This window comes from Triticum dicoccoides, chromosome 4B, assembly GCF_002162155.2.
Source record: "Triticum dicoccoides isolate Atlit2015 ecotype Zavitan chromosome 4B, WEW_v2.0, whole genome shotgun sequence".
In the NCBI taxonomy this organism is placed as follows: domain Eukaryota; kingdom Viridiplantae; phylum Streptophyta; class Magnoliopsida; order Poales; family Poaceae; genus Triticum; species Triticum dicoccoides.
In genome coordinates, this window is record NC_041387.1 from 71,529,375 (window position 1) to 71,545,705 (window position 16,331).

Genomic DNA, 16,331 nt, shown 5'->3' on the forward strand with positions numbered 1-16,331 from the left:
CTATATATTCACAAATATTCCCAAACCACCAGAGGCATCCACGAAAACACTTCTCCACCGCCGCAACCTTATGTTAACATGACATCCCATCTAGGGGCCTTTTCTGGCATCCTGCCGGAGGGGGATTCGACCATGGAGGGATTCTACATCAACTCTATTGCCCTTTCGATGAACCGTGAGTAGTTTACCACAGACCTACGGGTCCATGGCTAGTAGCTAGATGGCTTCTTCTCTCTCTTTGATTCTCAATACCATGTTCTCCTCGATGTCCTTGGAGATCTATCCGATGTAATGTTCTTTTGCGGTGTGTTTGTCGAGATCCGATGAATTGTGGATTTATGATCAGCTTATCTATGAATATTATTTAAATCTTCTCTGAATTCTAATATGCATGATTTGATATCTTTGTAATTCGCTTCGAACTATCGATTTAGTTTGGCCAACTAGATTGGTTTTTCTTGCAATGGGAGAAGTGCTTAGCTTTGGGTTCAATCTTGCGGTTTCCTTTCCCAGTGACAGTAGGGGCAGCAAGGCACGTATTGTATTGTTGCCATTGAGGATAAAAAGATGGGGTTTAAATCATATTGCTTGAGTTTATTCCTCTACATCATGTCATCTTACTTAATGTGTTACTCTGTTCTTCATGAACTCAATACTCTAGATGCAGGCAGGAGTCGGTCGATTTGTGGAGTAATAGTAGTAGATGCAGGCAGGAGTCGGTCTACTTGACATGGATGTGATGCCTACATTTCATAATCATTGCCTTGGATATAGTCATAACTTTGCGCTTTTCTATCAATTGCTCGACGGTAATTTGTTCACGCATCGTATTATTTGCCTTCATGAGAGAAACCTCTAGTGAAACCTATGGCCCCCGGGTCTATTTTCCATCATATTATTTTCTGATCTACTATTTTCCATCATACTAGTTTCCGATCTACTATTTTGCAATCTTTTACTTTCAGATCTATAAACCAAAAAACCCCAAAATATTTTATCTTTTGTTTATCTATCTCTATCAGATCTCACTTTTTCAACTGACCGTGAAGGGATTGACAACCCCTTTATCACATTGGGTGCAAGTTGTTTGATTGTTTGTGTAGGTATTAGTGGATTGTGCGTTGTCTCCTACTGGATTGATACCTTGGTTCTCTAACTGAGGGAAATACTTATCTCTACTTTGCTGCATCACCCTTTCCTCTTCAAGGGAAAAACCAATGCAAGCTCAAGAAGTAGCAATGACCACTTCCGCAAAGTAATGGTCGAAGAGTATGACCTTGAAAGCATATTGGGTTAGGACTGAGGGAGTCCTGGATTCAGGGGTCCCCAGGTGTTCGATCTATCCAATGTGGGCCGGACCGATGGGCCGTGAAGATAGAGTGGAGAATCATCCCCCGTGTCCGGGTAGGACTCCTGTATGCGTGGATAGCAAGATTGGTGTCCGGATATATTCTTTCCTTCCCTTGTAAACTGACTTGGTGTAACCCTAGGCCTCTCCGGTGTCTATATAGACCGAAGGGTTTAGTCCGCAGGGGGGATCATAATATTCATAGGCTAGACAAGCTAGCGTTTAGCCATTACGATCTCGTTGTAGATCAACTCTTGTAACCCCTATACTCATCAAATACAATCAAGCAGGACGTAGGGTTTTACCTCCTTTAAGAGGGCCTGAACTTGGGTAAACACCGTGTCCCTTCATCCATTGTTACCATTGATCCTTAGACGCACAGCTTGGGCCCCCCTACTCAAGGTCTGCCGGTTTTGACACCGACAAGGACATTCAATGCCAATAAGTAGTTGATATGTAGCTTATGAGCAACGGTGAACCCCGGCCACCCTTGATGCATGGCAACCCCCTCCGATTAAAAACCCAGAGCCTGGCTTGCAAGTTTCATCTGGTATTCGCCTTCAGAAAATATACAACATGATGGTTCACACGTGCCGACAGAAGGCATCGGGGATGGGAAGTAAATCCAACCAGGTGCTAAGAGCACCTTTATAGAAGTGAGTTAGAGATACTTTCTCATGGAAGTGGTGAAACTTCGTCGGCCTCCCTCGACGCCTCTTGGAGGCGCTGCCTTCCCCTGCATCCTTGAATCATCTTCCTTGAGTAGCATTTTTGAGGGCCAACCTGGTTGTAGAGTACATCAATGAAGAACATAGGCTCAACACACTACCACATTTCTGGCATATTACACATGGGTAGTGCATGTTGTCATGTAGAAGGTTAGAGCTGGTACAAGGATGAAAACTACAATATGTATAACCAGCCCTCATACCAACGATCACCCTAATAGATGGACTGCACATCAGTGAAGACTATTGCTCAACACAGTACCACAAAGTCAAACCAACCTTCCCTCAAATCTCACTCATCTTCTCCCAAACATAACCCTAAGTCTTGACACCCAAATCGAGCCCTAAGTCGACACCAAAATCTATTCCTAAATCAAACCCTAAATTGACATCCATATCCTAAATGCGCCTCCTATAGATCTGATGGGTTCATGGCTTGACGTCCACTCACGCCGTAGTGATGAAGCACGTTCAGATGGTCTTCACTCATCGTCGCCGTTGCTCACCATTCAAATATTCCCGCTGCTGATGCTCGTCGCGCTGTTGATGAGAAAGAATGATAGTGAAGACATGGGAGAGAGCGGTGAGGGGATTTATGACACGCTTTGTGAAAACAACACGTTGTCTCCCGCTTATCCCAGAGCGTGTAGCCATGTGCCCTCTATGAGTTTACTCGGACATGGCTCACTGGGACAAAAAAATACAATTCGACCGTTCCTTGAGAGCTAGGCAACCGGGTGGTGCGGGTAACCGAACAAATCAATTTAATGTGCCACACGTGTGGCACGAAGCAATTCCGCTCTGATATTTTTTGATGGTAACTTCAGTTGTGAAGCATGGCAACTTTCTGTTAGGATGGCAAATTTTAGTTTTTTTAGGATTACGGTTTTTATGGACACTTTAGTTGTAAAAATGGACATGTGTGTTACTTCGTGCCACACGTGTGAAACTTATCATCTGAATCTGTGGTGTAGGACTTAAAAATAGGGACTCTATGTTTTTCTAGAGAGTACGCCAATAGCGTACCTTAGCTTGATAGAAGAAGAGCAACAAGATACAAGAGACGCCAAGAAGTAGATGCAAGCATCCCTCCTCGGCAACACCCGAACACACCCCACACAAATGCAAAGCCTACTCTCTCACAAAGCGTGACAACCCTCCTACCCCTAGCCCTTCCTCCCTCCACTCATGGATCTCTCTCAAGATGACGTCCACCAGCTCCGATGGTGATAGCTGTTGGGACTATTCTGCAATATTGAGGCGTTGTGTTGTTTCCACAAGCCCCAAGTCACTGTAATCACGAACGAGTCAAATCCTCGCTTGAGCTCTTTCCGGAACCCCTTCCTGGTCTCCAACCACCAGTTCATTAACTCATCCTCCATGGTCGGTCGTACCACAGTCAAGTTGAGCTCATGGAAGCAACCATGCCACACTTCCCTAGCGTACACACATTGGACCAATATATGTTTAGCGTTGTCCTCCTCCTATAAACATGTGAAGCGGTTTGAGGGGCGGTCTTGCAGCCCATGCCTAGCTCTCCGATCCGAGGTCCAGATGCGGTGCTGAATAGCCAACCAAATGAAGATTTTGCACTTGAGGGGCGCCCAACTCTTCCAAATGCAAGAAGCATACGCAACCCGCTGAATCCCCTGGCACAAACGGTAATACGTAGATCTCGCAATGTACATCCCAGACGGATCGGCCGGCCAAGGGAAAGAGTATGTCATGTCTGCCGCCCGGGGCACTGTGTTAATGGCCAGGTTGAGGTGCACGAGCTGCAAATGCTCCACGAAGGTGAGATCACCAGCCATATCCCGCAACCATCTGCTATTCTCCAAAGCATCTCTCACCGTGCGCCGGTTCCTGGTACGGGTATCCACCATGTTATGTAGCAAAGGCGCGATGTCAGCGATCGCAAAACCATGAATCCATCTATCTCTCCAGAACAGAACCTTACTGCCATCTCCCACATCAATCTTGACAAGGCTGTCAAAAACCTCTCTAGCGTCTCTGTCCTCCATCATGGTCAGCCCCTGCTAAGGCCTCGTGGGGTCCGTCCTCTTAAGCCATTCCCATCTCACCCTCAACGCAATCCCTTGCAGTTCTAGATCTCTGATTCCCAATCCACCCAAATATGTGGGTCTGCAAATCGTATTCCAAGCCACCAAGCACTGACCACCGTTTACTTTATCTTTCCCTGCCCAAAAGAACGCACGCATCCATTGGTTGATCTCTTCCAACACCCACTTAGGAGCCTCCGCAATCATGAAATGATGGATGGTTTAGCCGCAATCACGGACTTTGCAAGAACCAACCGGCCCGACTTCTGGATCAGACCCCGTTGCCACGTCGGGGCCGCCTTCTTCGCTTGGTCAAGTAAGGGCTGCCACTAAGCCCTACTAAGATGATGGATCGCGAGCTGAAGGCCGAGGTATCAACAAGGGGAACTCCCCACCTCACATTGCAGAATAGTCTCCACACGCCTCCTGTCCTCTTCTTCCCCTTGAATCAACACAGCCAAAGATTTTTGATAGTTGATCTTCAGCCTCGACGCCTCCCCAAACACCCACAATGCTTCCTTAACAAACCTCAAATCCATCACCGTTGGCTTAACGAACAGAGCCACATCATCAGCATAGATAGATACGCTTTGCTCCGCCGAGATCCCAATGAATTTGCTCATCACTCCCATACCCGCAGCTTTAGTCATGATCTTGGACAACACATCCATCGCAATGACGAACAACAACGGTAAAACTGGGTCCGCTTGTCTTAGACCTTGCACATGATGGAAACTTCTTCCTGGGCACCCATTCACCAGAACTTTCGTGTTGGCTGTCTTGAGAAGTATGGATACCCACACCAACCATTTGTCACCAAATCCCTTGTGGGCCAATACCTTGAACAAAAATGGCCAGGCGAGCGAGTCAAACGCCCTAGATATGTCTAATTTTAGAAACACTCCCACCTCCTCCCGAGCATGAATCTTCCTCGCCACTTGCCGAACCAAAATGAAGTTGTCATGTAAATGCCTCCCACAAATAAAGGCCGATTGATTCGCCGCCATGATCTCCTTCACCCTCCTCCTTACTCAATTCGCGAGTAGCTTAGCGAAGATTTTCGCCACACTGTGTGTGAGACTAATGGGACGAAAATCACCCACCTCCTCAGCCTCCGGCTTCTTCGGGATGAGCACAATGTGAGCTCGGTTTAGCTTGTTAAAACCCCTACCGTCCCCCACAAACAACTTCAGGAAAACTGCCATGACATCGTTCTTGATAATGTGCCACGCCTTCTGGTAAAAGGCCGCAATAAAACCATCCGGCCCCGGAGCCCGATCCGGAGGCAACTCCTTGATGGTATTCCAAACTTCTTCCTCGGTAAAGATCTCATCTAGCTCCGACAGATCGTGGGTATCCATGTCCACGAACTCAAGATCCACGTCCACCTCCCTCGAGTGAGTTGTACCCAATAGTTGCTCGTAAGCCTCCGAAAAAGATGTCTTCCTTCCGACTCTGGTCCACAATCAGCTCGCCATTGTGCCTCACATGAGGGATAAAAATCTTGGATCGACGACCATTCGCCACAGCCTGAAAAAGTTTAGTGTTGGCATCTCCTTCTCTGATCCACATGAGACGCAATCTCTGCCTTTCTATGGTCCGCTGAAGAGAGGCCAATCCCAACAAGGCATGCTCGAGGACTCTATAGTTACTATTCCGTCAATCAGGAAGAGCAGTTTCGTTGTTAGCGTGGAAATCCTCGCTCACACGCACTCAATGCTGTGTCGTGTCCCACTCCCATCCCACTGCTGCCACCCAGCTGCCCTCTAATGTCGAGCCAGTGATAATGCCGTCCACTGCCGCCGTCGACCCCCTGAGCGGCTACTGCGCCGTCACGAGGACCTTCCACAGCCTCCGCGCGCCCATCCCGCTGCCGCCCCCATCCCTGCCGCTCTCCTTCCCGGCCTTCGCCTTCTCCCTCCTCCCCTCCCCGCTCCCCTCCCACGCCGCTTTCCTCGATGCCGCCACCGGCGAGGCCGTCCCCTTCCCGGCCTTCCTCGGGCAGGTCCGCGCCCTCGCCACGGCTCTCCGCGCCCACCTCCACATCTCCCGCGGCGACGTGGCCTTCATCCTCGCGCCCCCCAGCCTCCACATCCCCGTGCTCTACTTCGCGCTCATGGCCGTCGGCGCCGTCATCTCCCCCGCCAATCCGGCCCTAACCACAGGGGAATTAGCCCACCTTGCCGCGCTCTCAAAACCCTCCGTCGCCTTCGCCGTCTCGAGCGCGGCCAGCAAGCTCCCGCCCGGGCTCAGCGCCGTCCTCCTCGACTCGCCGAGATTCTCCTCGTTCTTGCACGGGCCCGGCGATGCCTTGGTCATGGATGCCCCTGTGATTTACCAATCGGATCCGGCGGCGATACTGTACTCCTCCGGCACCACCGGGAGCGCCAAAGCGGTGGTGCTCACGCACCGCAACCTCATGACGACACGCGTCTTGCCTGGTCCGGCGCCGCCGGACGAGGTTCTGATGCTGACCGTGCCAATCTTCCACGTCTACGGATTCGTGCTCTGCCTCAGGCCTGTAATGGCGGCCCAAACACTTGTGTTGCACACGGCGAGGAGATTTGACACCAGGGTGGTGCTGGCAGCGGTGGGAAGGTTCCGGGTGACGCGGCTAGCCCTTGCGCCGCCGGCGCTGTTGGCGATTGTGCGAACAGCTGAGGATGACAAGAGTGTGACTGCCAGCGCAGCAACCCTGCAGGTGGTGCTCTGCGGCGGCGCATCCCTCTCACCAGAGCTCATACGGCGGTTCTCGCATAAATTTCCCCACGTATTTGTTTCACAGGTTGGCATTCTTGTTTCTTATTAGGAGTATTAGCTAAGAATTGAAGTCTGTAAGTTTCAATGATTCCATTTAAAATTAGATTATTTTTTGGCATAATTGATGCTCCTTATGGCTACTGATGGGTTAACTTGCACTTGCAAAAGGGATATGGACTGACCGAGACTACAGCTGGTTTTTGCCGTTCCATTGGAGTAGAAGAAAGTCGACGAGTTGGATCAGTTGGACGTCTTTCACAGGGCGCTGAGGCGAAGATTATTGATCCTGGAACAGGGGATGCTCTGCCTCCGGGTGTGCCAGGCGAGCTTTGGGTCCGAGGACCTTTTGTAATGGAAGGTACAGCCAGATAAACCTGTTTTAGCTGAAAATAGTGCCATTATTATCATGTAAAATGCATTAGGGTAGCAATCCATCTGGTTCATTTCAGCAATCATGCTACTTTGCTGCAATGTTGTTTTGATAGCTGTTGCTCAAGGCATCCGCAGTACATATCCACATGCATTTGCATGGTGAATTGTGTTTTACAGTGGGAGAGGGGGCATACTTCTTTGTGGTTCATTTGTTGTCTTGGTGAAAGCATGATATGTCAGGCACACAAAGAAGGCAAGCATTTGAACTGGTGTAGTCCTTGGTGACTGCCATTCGAGCTACATAAAATAGCAATCGCTAGCCATGCTTTCTGTGCATATAATTTAATAAATACAACAGACACATTGAAGACAATTTGCATTTTACATGATAAACTAGCAAGTCAACATCACATCATAATCTGTTAGTCTTGATGGATATTGCTTTCTGCCAGGTCTGCATCTTCTTTTTGTCAATGGAGCATTCAGCAGATTTGTCAGATGTTAGGTTTCTGTTGCTATCACATAATAGTGGATATAAAATTTCACTGACAAACACTGTATCTATTGTTAAACATTTCCATAGGTTACCTTGGTGACAAGGAATCCACCTCTGAGATTTTAGATTCCGAAGGGTGGTTGAGAACCGGGGATGTTTGTCTTATCGACAAAGAGGGATTCCTCTTCGTGGTTGACCGGCTGAAAGAGATAATTAAGTGCAACGGCTACCAGGTAGTACCTGGTACCTGCTATTATTTCAAAATTGCTGATAACCACTTGAGGATCTAGAACGGACCGTGTACCCCTAATGTAAACTCTACTTTTGTCTAATGCAGGTTGCTCCTGCAGAACTGGAGGATCTGCTTCAAACACACCCAGGTATCGACGAAGCCGCAGTTGTTGGGTAAGTATACGCCGTAAAAAATCCGTCGCACATCTTCCCTGCATATCAACCATCATGAGAAGCACATGTTAAACTATTTCTTATACAGGTACCCGGATGATCAGGCTGGCGAGTTGCCGGTAGCATTTGTCGTAGGACGCTCCGGAAGCAAAGTGCACGAGGCGCAGATCAAAGACTTTGTTGCTAAACAGGTAGGAGCTAGGTATTTGACACGGCTACTTCTCTCTATATAATGTGTAGACATAGCCGAGCCTTTTTTTTTTAAGGATAGCCGAGCCTAATGACTGTCGTGTGTCGCAGGTCGTGCACTATAAGCGAATACACCGTGTTTTCCTTGTGGATTCCATACCGAAAAATGCCGCGGGCAAGATCTTGCGGAAGGACTTGGCTAAGTTAGCATTGCATCAGATTAACGCCAAATTATAACATGTTTGGCAGGAAGAAAAAATAGCTACAACATGCATGTATGTATGTGAGGAACATTAAAGTCATTCCTGCTTGATAAATAGATCATGGATAGTTCCGATGTCTGAAATGCTCCTATAATATAAGATGTTATTACAACCAATATACTCGTATCAGATATTGTTGCTATTAAACCCTGTTAAGGCACGTACAATGGTGGTATATGGATACAGATGTCCTATGACAAAAAGTAGCTTGAGGCATCTATATTGAATCTGAAAGCTTATATCTCTAATTACTATAAACAACTTTTTGGGCATCCGGAAGCAAGCACGGTGGCCCTAGATGAATCTGTTATTGGAGATATACCTCAGCTCCAGGTGAAGGAGAATGATATTCTCTCCGCACCCTTACTGAGAAGGAGGTTCTGGATGCAATCTCGCAAATGAAACTGAATAAAGCACCGGGACCAGACGGGTTTCAAGCTGAATTCTATAAGAAATGTTGGCATATTATTAAGAATGATGTTATGCCTATGTTTCATGATTTCTTTAGCGGTCATTTGGAGCTGTTTCATCTTAACTTTGGCATGATTACGTTGTTGCCAAAGAAAGAAGAGGCGGTTCTGATCGAGCAATTTCGGCCCATATGTCTTCTCAATGTGAGTTTCAAAATTTTCACAAAGGTGGATATCAATAGATTGACACAGATTGCTCATTCAGTGGTACAACCGAGTCGGACAACGTTCATGCGAGGGCGACACATACTTGAAGGGGTGGTCGTCTTGCATGAAACGGTTCATGAAATTCATTCGAAGAAGCTAGATGGGGTTATCTTCAAAGTGGATTTTGAGAAGGAATATGATAAAGTTAAGTGGCCTTTTCTTCAGCAGTCAATGCGCATGAAAGGATTTAGTGACGCCTGGCGAAACCAAGTGGGGTCTCAAATCTAGAAGGGTAGTGTCGGCATGAAGGTTAATGATGATATAAGCCATTATTTTCATACTCAAAATGGTTTGAGACAAGGGGATTCCATGTCTCCTCTCTTGTTTAATATAGTGGCCGATATGCTGGCCATTCTTATTGGTAGGGCCAAGCAGCATGGTCAGGTGGAGGGGTTAGTCCCTCCTCTGGTTGATGGAGGAGTATCCATCTTACAGTACGCTGACGAGACTATCTTATTCATGGAACATGACATTGCTACGGCGCGCAATATGAAACTCATTTTGTCTCTTCGGACAACTGTCAGGTTTAAAGATAAACTTTCGCAAGAGCGAGTTGTTATGCTTTGGGAAGGCCAAAGACGAGCAAGACACGTATAGACAATTGTTCGGGTGTGAATTAAGTTCTTTGTCATTTAGTTATTTGGGCATACCGATTCATCATCGTAAGTTATCCAACAAAAAATGAAAGTGTATCAAAGATCGAACTGAAAAAAGCTTAGCTGCTGGAAGGGCAAGCTTATGCCTTATGGAGGTTGGCTAGTACTAATTAACTCGGTACTGACTAGTACGCCGATGTTTCTATTATCGTTCTTTGAAATTCCGAAAAGGGTTCGGAAGCGACTTGATTTCTTCAGATCTCGGTTCTTCTGGCAGACAGATGAGGCCAAAAGGAAATACCGTCTCGCGCGATGGGACATTCTTTGCTGATCTGAAGATCAGGGGTGTCTCGGTATTGAGAATTTAGAAATCAAGAATAAATGCCTTATGAGAAAATGGCTCTACAGGTTAGAGACAAAGCCGGAGGGCATGTGGGCACAAATTCTACACAACAAGTATTTACAGTAAAAAACGCTCACCCAGGTTACCATAAGACCAACTGACTCGCCATTCTGGAAGGGGCTTATGAGAACGAAGGACTTGTTCTTTCGTAGGATCAAATTATTGGTTGGCAATGGGATGTCAACAAGATTTTGGGAGGATACATGGTTAGGAGAGACACCCCTGGCCGTATAATATCCCACCCTTTATAACATTATGCAACGTAAAGAGGATTACGTTGGCACAGTGTTCCAAACGATTCCGTTGAATATTCAATTCAGACGCGCGTTAGTCGGCGAGCGATGGACTGCCTGGATGCATTTGGTTCGGAGATTGATAGATGTTCAACTCTCCGACCACCCAAATTCGATGCAATGGAAATTAACTAAAAATGGGAGTTTTATGGTGAAATCCTTCTATTTGAATTTAATTAAATGGCCCAATCTCAAGATCATTGCATATTTGGCGGGTTAAGGTGCCCTTACGTATCAAAATTATTATGTGGTTCATCCACATCAAGTAATACTCACCAAGGACAACTTAATCAAGAGGCGATGGGTAGGTAGTTCACGTTATTGTTTTTGTGATCATGATGAAACAATACAACATTTATTCCTTGAATGCCCACTCGCCAAACTGCTTTGGAGAATGATTCATATAGCCTTCAACATTAATCCTCCATTTGACATTGAGTCGTTATTTGGAAAGTGGTTAGCTGAGGTTGAGCATACTTCTGCGGCTCGTATTCGGTTTGGAATATGTGCGCTTTTATGGGCTATATGGAACTGTAGGAATGATTTGATATTTAACAGACAACACACTTTAACTTTCTTGTAGGTCATCTTCAGAGCTACCGCATGGATCAGTACGTGGTTCTTACTCACTCCTATGGATTCCAGGGAGCCTTTGGTTACTGGGTGCAACCAGTGGGAGATGGTAGCACATGCTATATTCAACCGGTTCGGATCACAGTCGCATAATAGGATAGGAGTCTAGGGAGCTTATCCTTCATATTGTCGTACCAGTTGTGATTGTCAGCATGTTTTTTCCTTTTTCGCTCCACTTGCGAGTTGTAATACTTTTATGACTTTGTGCTACTTCATGGGCTTTTTAATAAGATGGCTGCATGCATCATTATGATGCAGAGGCCGGGGGTACGCCTCCATTTCCAAAAAAAATGATTTTTTGTTCCCAACGCAAGCTAGTACTAATGGGCTTCATAAAAAAAATAGAAAATAGACTCCCACTACACATACATCTCTACTCTTCACTTCAACTTTTTCAGCTTTATGCATTGGACCATATTTTTTCTCCTCAAGTACCCGTCTCCTGTGGAGGATCCCGTTTCTCCATCTGAACCTATTTTTTCTAACATCTGATCCTACATGGCCTGCGGAGCATCATCCTGGGGCTATGCATTGTACATGCCCCGTCTCTCGCATAGTAGGAAAATAAGCCTGTCATGGCATCGTTTTTGGCAATCATGGCAACCCATTTGGGGTTCTGCTTTTAGTTAGTTTTTTCTTTGCTCAGTTCACTAGATCACGGCTGAAGGACGTGGTCTGGGTGTTCCCAGCGGTTTTGTAGGCGACTAGCACTAGCTCGGATCGTGGGATGACACGGTCGGTAGTTCCCAGCGGCTTTGTAGGCGACTAGCACTAGCTCGGATCATGGGATGACACTGTCGGCAGTGGAGTGAGGGCTACGACATGATTTCCCGAAATGGAAAATTGAGCTCTTCCGGCATGTACCGGTAGATCTGGAACCATTCATTGTAGTCTGAAGATTAGTGCAGCATTGTACCGTATAAAAAGCGAAGCATTCTGTTTCAGAAATACATAGCTATGCAGCCTGCAAACTGGTACATGGGTCCCGTCAAGGTCAGCTTTTGGTCAGAGGACATAGTGTCTTGCATGCATGTGTTGTCCATTCTATCTCTTCTTTCTCCCAAAGTAATTCATTCATTTATTTCACCTTTGCTAACTTAAAATCATTCATATCTCTTAAACCAACTTTTCAATTTGAAACCTTTTTATATATTTGAACTCATGTCGCAAAGACCTTCAAAACAAGACCGACTTTGGATACATTTTAAGTGAGTTTCAAATTCATGAAACACATTTCACATATTCACCCGCTTGAAATCTTATGAATAAAATGATTTCAATCAGTTCACAAGTTCTTATTTCAATTTTATGTTGTTTTTCACATTTAGAACTTACATTTCACTGGCTTGTTTCAGATAAATTATATCTACTTCAATTGCACAATTTTGAAAGAACATATTTCACTATTTTAAAATAAACCGTTTCACATTTGGAAGTGATTGGTTTCACAAGTTGACATTTGAAAGATCATGGATGTCGCTTAGAGGGGTGGGGATAAATAGGCGCTTTAAAATAATTACGGTTTAGGCTTGAACAAATGCGGAATAAAACTAGCGTTTAATTTGTCAAGCACAAAACCTAAAACAACTAGGATCACCTATGTGCATCAACAACTTATGCTAATCAACATAAACAACTATGTGATATCAAGATATATAACATGAAACACTATGGTTATTAGAAAGTAAAGTGCATAAGTAAAGGGCTCGGATAAGAGATAATCGAGGCACATGGAGACGACGATGTATCCCGAAGTTCACACCCTTGCGGATGCTAGTCTCCGTTTGGAGCGGTGTGGAGGCACAATGCTCCCCAAGAAGCCACTAGGGCCACTGTAATCTCCGCACGCCCTCGCACAATGCAAGATGTCATGATTCCACTAAGGGGCCCTTGAGGGCGGTCGCTGAACCGTACAAATGGCAACCCTTAGGGGGGGGCCACCGAACCCGTACACTTTGGCAACCCTTGAGGGCGGTCATCGGAACCCATACAAATTGTTTCGGGCAATCTCCACAACCTAATTGGAGACCCCGACACAAGCCCGAAGCTTTACACCACAATGATTGAGCTCCGAGACACCACCAACCGTCTAGGGCGCCCAAGCACCCAAGAGGAACAAGCTCTAGGGTACCAAGCACCTAAGAGTAATAAGCTTCTCAACTTTCACCTCCATGTATCACCTTGGAGAACTCAAAACAATTCACCAAATGCAATGGAAAGGGCACATGGAGTGCCCAAGTCCATCACTCTCAAATCCCACCAAAGCAATGAAAGCTATGGAGGAATATGAGAGGAAGAACAAGAAGGAGAACACAAATAACTCCAAGATCTAAATCTAAGGGGTTCCCCTCACATAGAGGAGAAAATGATTGGTGGAAATGTGGATCTAGATCTCCTCTCTCTTTTCCCTTAGGAACTAGTAAGAATCATTGGATGGAGATAGCAAGCTTGAAGGAGGTCAACAATGTGGGGAAAACACAAGCTCAAAGGGATAAGAACCATTGGGGAAGAAGACCCCCTTTTATAGGAGGGGGAAAATCCAACCATTATGCCTTTAGCCCGCTTTTAAGCGGTACTACCACTCAGGTGAGCGGTACTACCGCTTGGGGCGGTAGTTCTAGGTGTAGCACTGAGAGAAAGCAAGTTCAGGCGCGGTAGTGCCACCGAAGCAGTACTACCATCCTCACAAGCGGTACTACCGCTTAGTGTCTCAGGACACAAAGAACCAGTGGTAGTAGAGGGAGGGTGGGACGGAAGTACTGCACAAAGTGGTACTATTGCACTCTAATACTGTGGAAGCAACGAGGGACTACAAAACCAAAGAGATAGGCGGTAGTGTGGTGGTAGTCGGATGCGGAAGTACCGCAAGGCAGTACTACCGCTGGGCAAGTGCGGTACTACCATCTGGAACGGTACTACCGTGGCCAACTTCCGTCCTACTGCCGCCGAAGAGAAAATGAGTCCAGAAGCCCAAAAACAAGCGGTAGTGCCCGCGACACTAGACTGTAGAAGTACCGCACAAGCGGTACTGCCGCTGCCCAGGGCGGTATTACCGCTAGCGAGCTTCAAAATAGCCCAATCAAACAGATGGATACATTAAACCCTGAACTGCCATAAGCTCTGCAAATGAGCTCCGAAATGAGAAAACTCAAGCTTGTTGGATAGATGACGACAAATGCTATCCAACAATGATAAGAAGAGGTAGTAGAAAAATGTCAATGATATAGAGATATGAAACCTCTCTGAATGAAAAACCAGAAAAAACCCAACATGGGAAACATCATAGAAGATGCATGTGAACTTCGTTTTTGATGAACTCGAGCTTGTCATGAAGATGACCATAAGCTCCAAATCACACAAGGAGAAAGACCAAACAAGAACCAAGAAAGATAATGCAAGGATGCAATGGTTTGAGCTCTCTACGAACGATACGATCAAGCTACCAACTTGAGAGCCCCCCTTGATAGTACAACAATCGATCCTATAGCCCGGTCTCCCAATTACCACCATGAGACCGGTAAAATAGAGAATCTATCAAGGTTAAACCTTGCACATAGTCCACTTGAGCTAGATGATGACGATCTTGACTTCCTCAAGTTGGACCACATTTCTTGATTGCGTTGGCTTGATGAAGACTAGTTGATTGCTCCCCCATACTCCACTATGGGTGAGCCATTCTTTGGCACATCTTCACAAGTCCATTGTCACAATAATGGATGGCAAGCATCAAGCATGACCTCTTTGTGATGCTCCACTTGATCTTGCACACCGTAATCTTGACGACGATCACCACTTGATGTCATCCTCCATGGGTTGTATGAGATCTTCCTCTTGACATATGCCCATGGAAACATACCTAACCCCACAAAGAACACTCACGTAGACCATGGGTTAGTACACAAAGTGTAATGGACAATTCTTACCATACCATGGGATCACATGATCCCTCTTGGTACATCTTGTATGCTTTGTGTGTTGATAAACTTGATTCACACTTTGACATAGTCTTGATCAACCTTGTATCATGTCTTCTACATGACAAATCTTTGGATACTTCCTTGAATAGCAATTTGGTCAACACAAAAACTCCTTGAAACCAACACATGGACTTCAAGAAATTCCTATGGACAAATCTTTCAAATATCACTCAAAGCAACCATTAGTCCATAGAGATTATCATCAATTACCAAAACCAAAGATAGGGGCACCGCATGTTCTTTCAACATTTCAATTCATATTGTTTTTCACTTTCAGAATCTACATTTCACTTTTCACTGGCTTGTTTCACAAAACATAACAACTATTTGAATTTCACATTATTGAAACACATTTCACTCCTTTTAGATAAATCGTTGCACATTTCAAACATTTAAGGGCCTGTTCGGAAGCTTGCTGGCTTCCTTTTAGGCCAACTTCTTACGGGAGCCAGCCGCAGCTAGCTTCCGCGTGGAGCCAGCGATCGTTCGGCTGCGCGAGGCAGCTCTAGCTCGGTCAGCATGGGCTGCCAGCCCAGAAAGGTATGTTGGGCCCTTCCAGCTGGTGCCAGGGCAAGCTATTGATGGTCCGTTATTCAAGGGCGGCGAGAGAGGACGTGTCGGGGAGAGAAATAATAGATCGAGCGAACCGGTATGCTGCTTGGATGTCACTTGGCGGTGACATATCTAGTAATAATGCCCAACTCTGTCTCCTATGATTTTTAGGAGCTGGGTTCAAGCCGCTTCTTGTTTTTACAATGTGAGGCAACGCTGATCCACGAAGTTTCTGGGAGCTGCGGCGTTCGGGACTGCTCCGCATACGAAGATGACGAAGCTAGAAGCTGGAGATGATCTGAACGGGCCCTAAATTTCACAATTTGACATTTTAATTTAACATTTTTCCACTTTCAGAAGGTACATTTCACATTCACTGTCTTGTTTCGTAAAAATCACATCTACTTCATTTGCACATTTTTAAAATAACTTATTTCACTCTTTTGAAATAAACTATTACACATTTCCAAGTAATCAGTTTCACAAGTTGACATTTCATTTTCATATTTGGGTTAAGTACGTTTCGGTGAAACAGGTTGTTTTCACATATTTCTAGTGAAATTGGTTTGTTTCATATTT

General features: G+C 45.8%; 1 protein-coding gene across 1 annotated transcript; it reads left to right on the top strand.

Moving 5' to 3' along the window:
* Nucleotides 1-5,688: 5,688 nt before the first annotated feature.
* Nucleotides 5,689-8,821, top strand: LOC119295082 (4-coumarate--CoA ligase-like 7). The gene is made up of 6 exons (XM_037573412.1): nt 5,689-6,921; nt 7,065-7,254; nt 7,852-7,997; nt 8,102-8,169; nt 8,258-8,360; nt 8,470-8,821. Exons 1-6 carry the CDS (start codon nt 5,923-5,925, stop codon nt 8,593-8,595), a joined length of 1,632 nt encoding a protein of 543 aa, XP_037429309.1. The 5' UTR covers nt 5,689-5,922; the 3' UTR covers nt 8,596-8,821.
* The last annotated feature ends 7,510 nt before the right edge of the window (nt 8,822-16,331 follow it).

Coding starts and splice junctions, on each gene's coding strand:
- LOC119295082 (XM_037573412.1), top strand. CDS start 5,923: ATGCCGTCCACTGCCGCCGTCGACCCCCTGAGCGGCTACTGCGCCGTC. Junction 7,255..7,851: donor AGGACCTTTTGTAATGGAAG/GTACAGCCAGAT, acceptor ACATTTCCATAG/GTTACCTTGGTGACAAGGAA. Junction 8,361..8,469: donor AAGACTTTGTTGCTAAACAG/GTAGGAGCTAGG, acceptor CGTGTGTCGCAG/GTCGTGCACTATAAGCGAAT.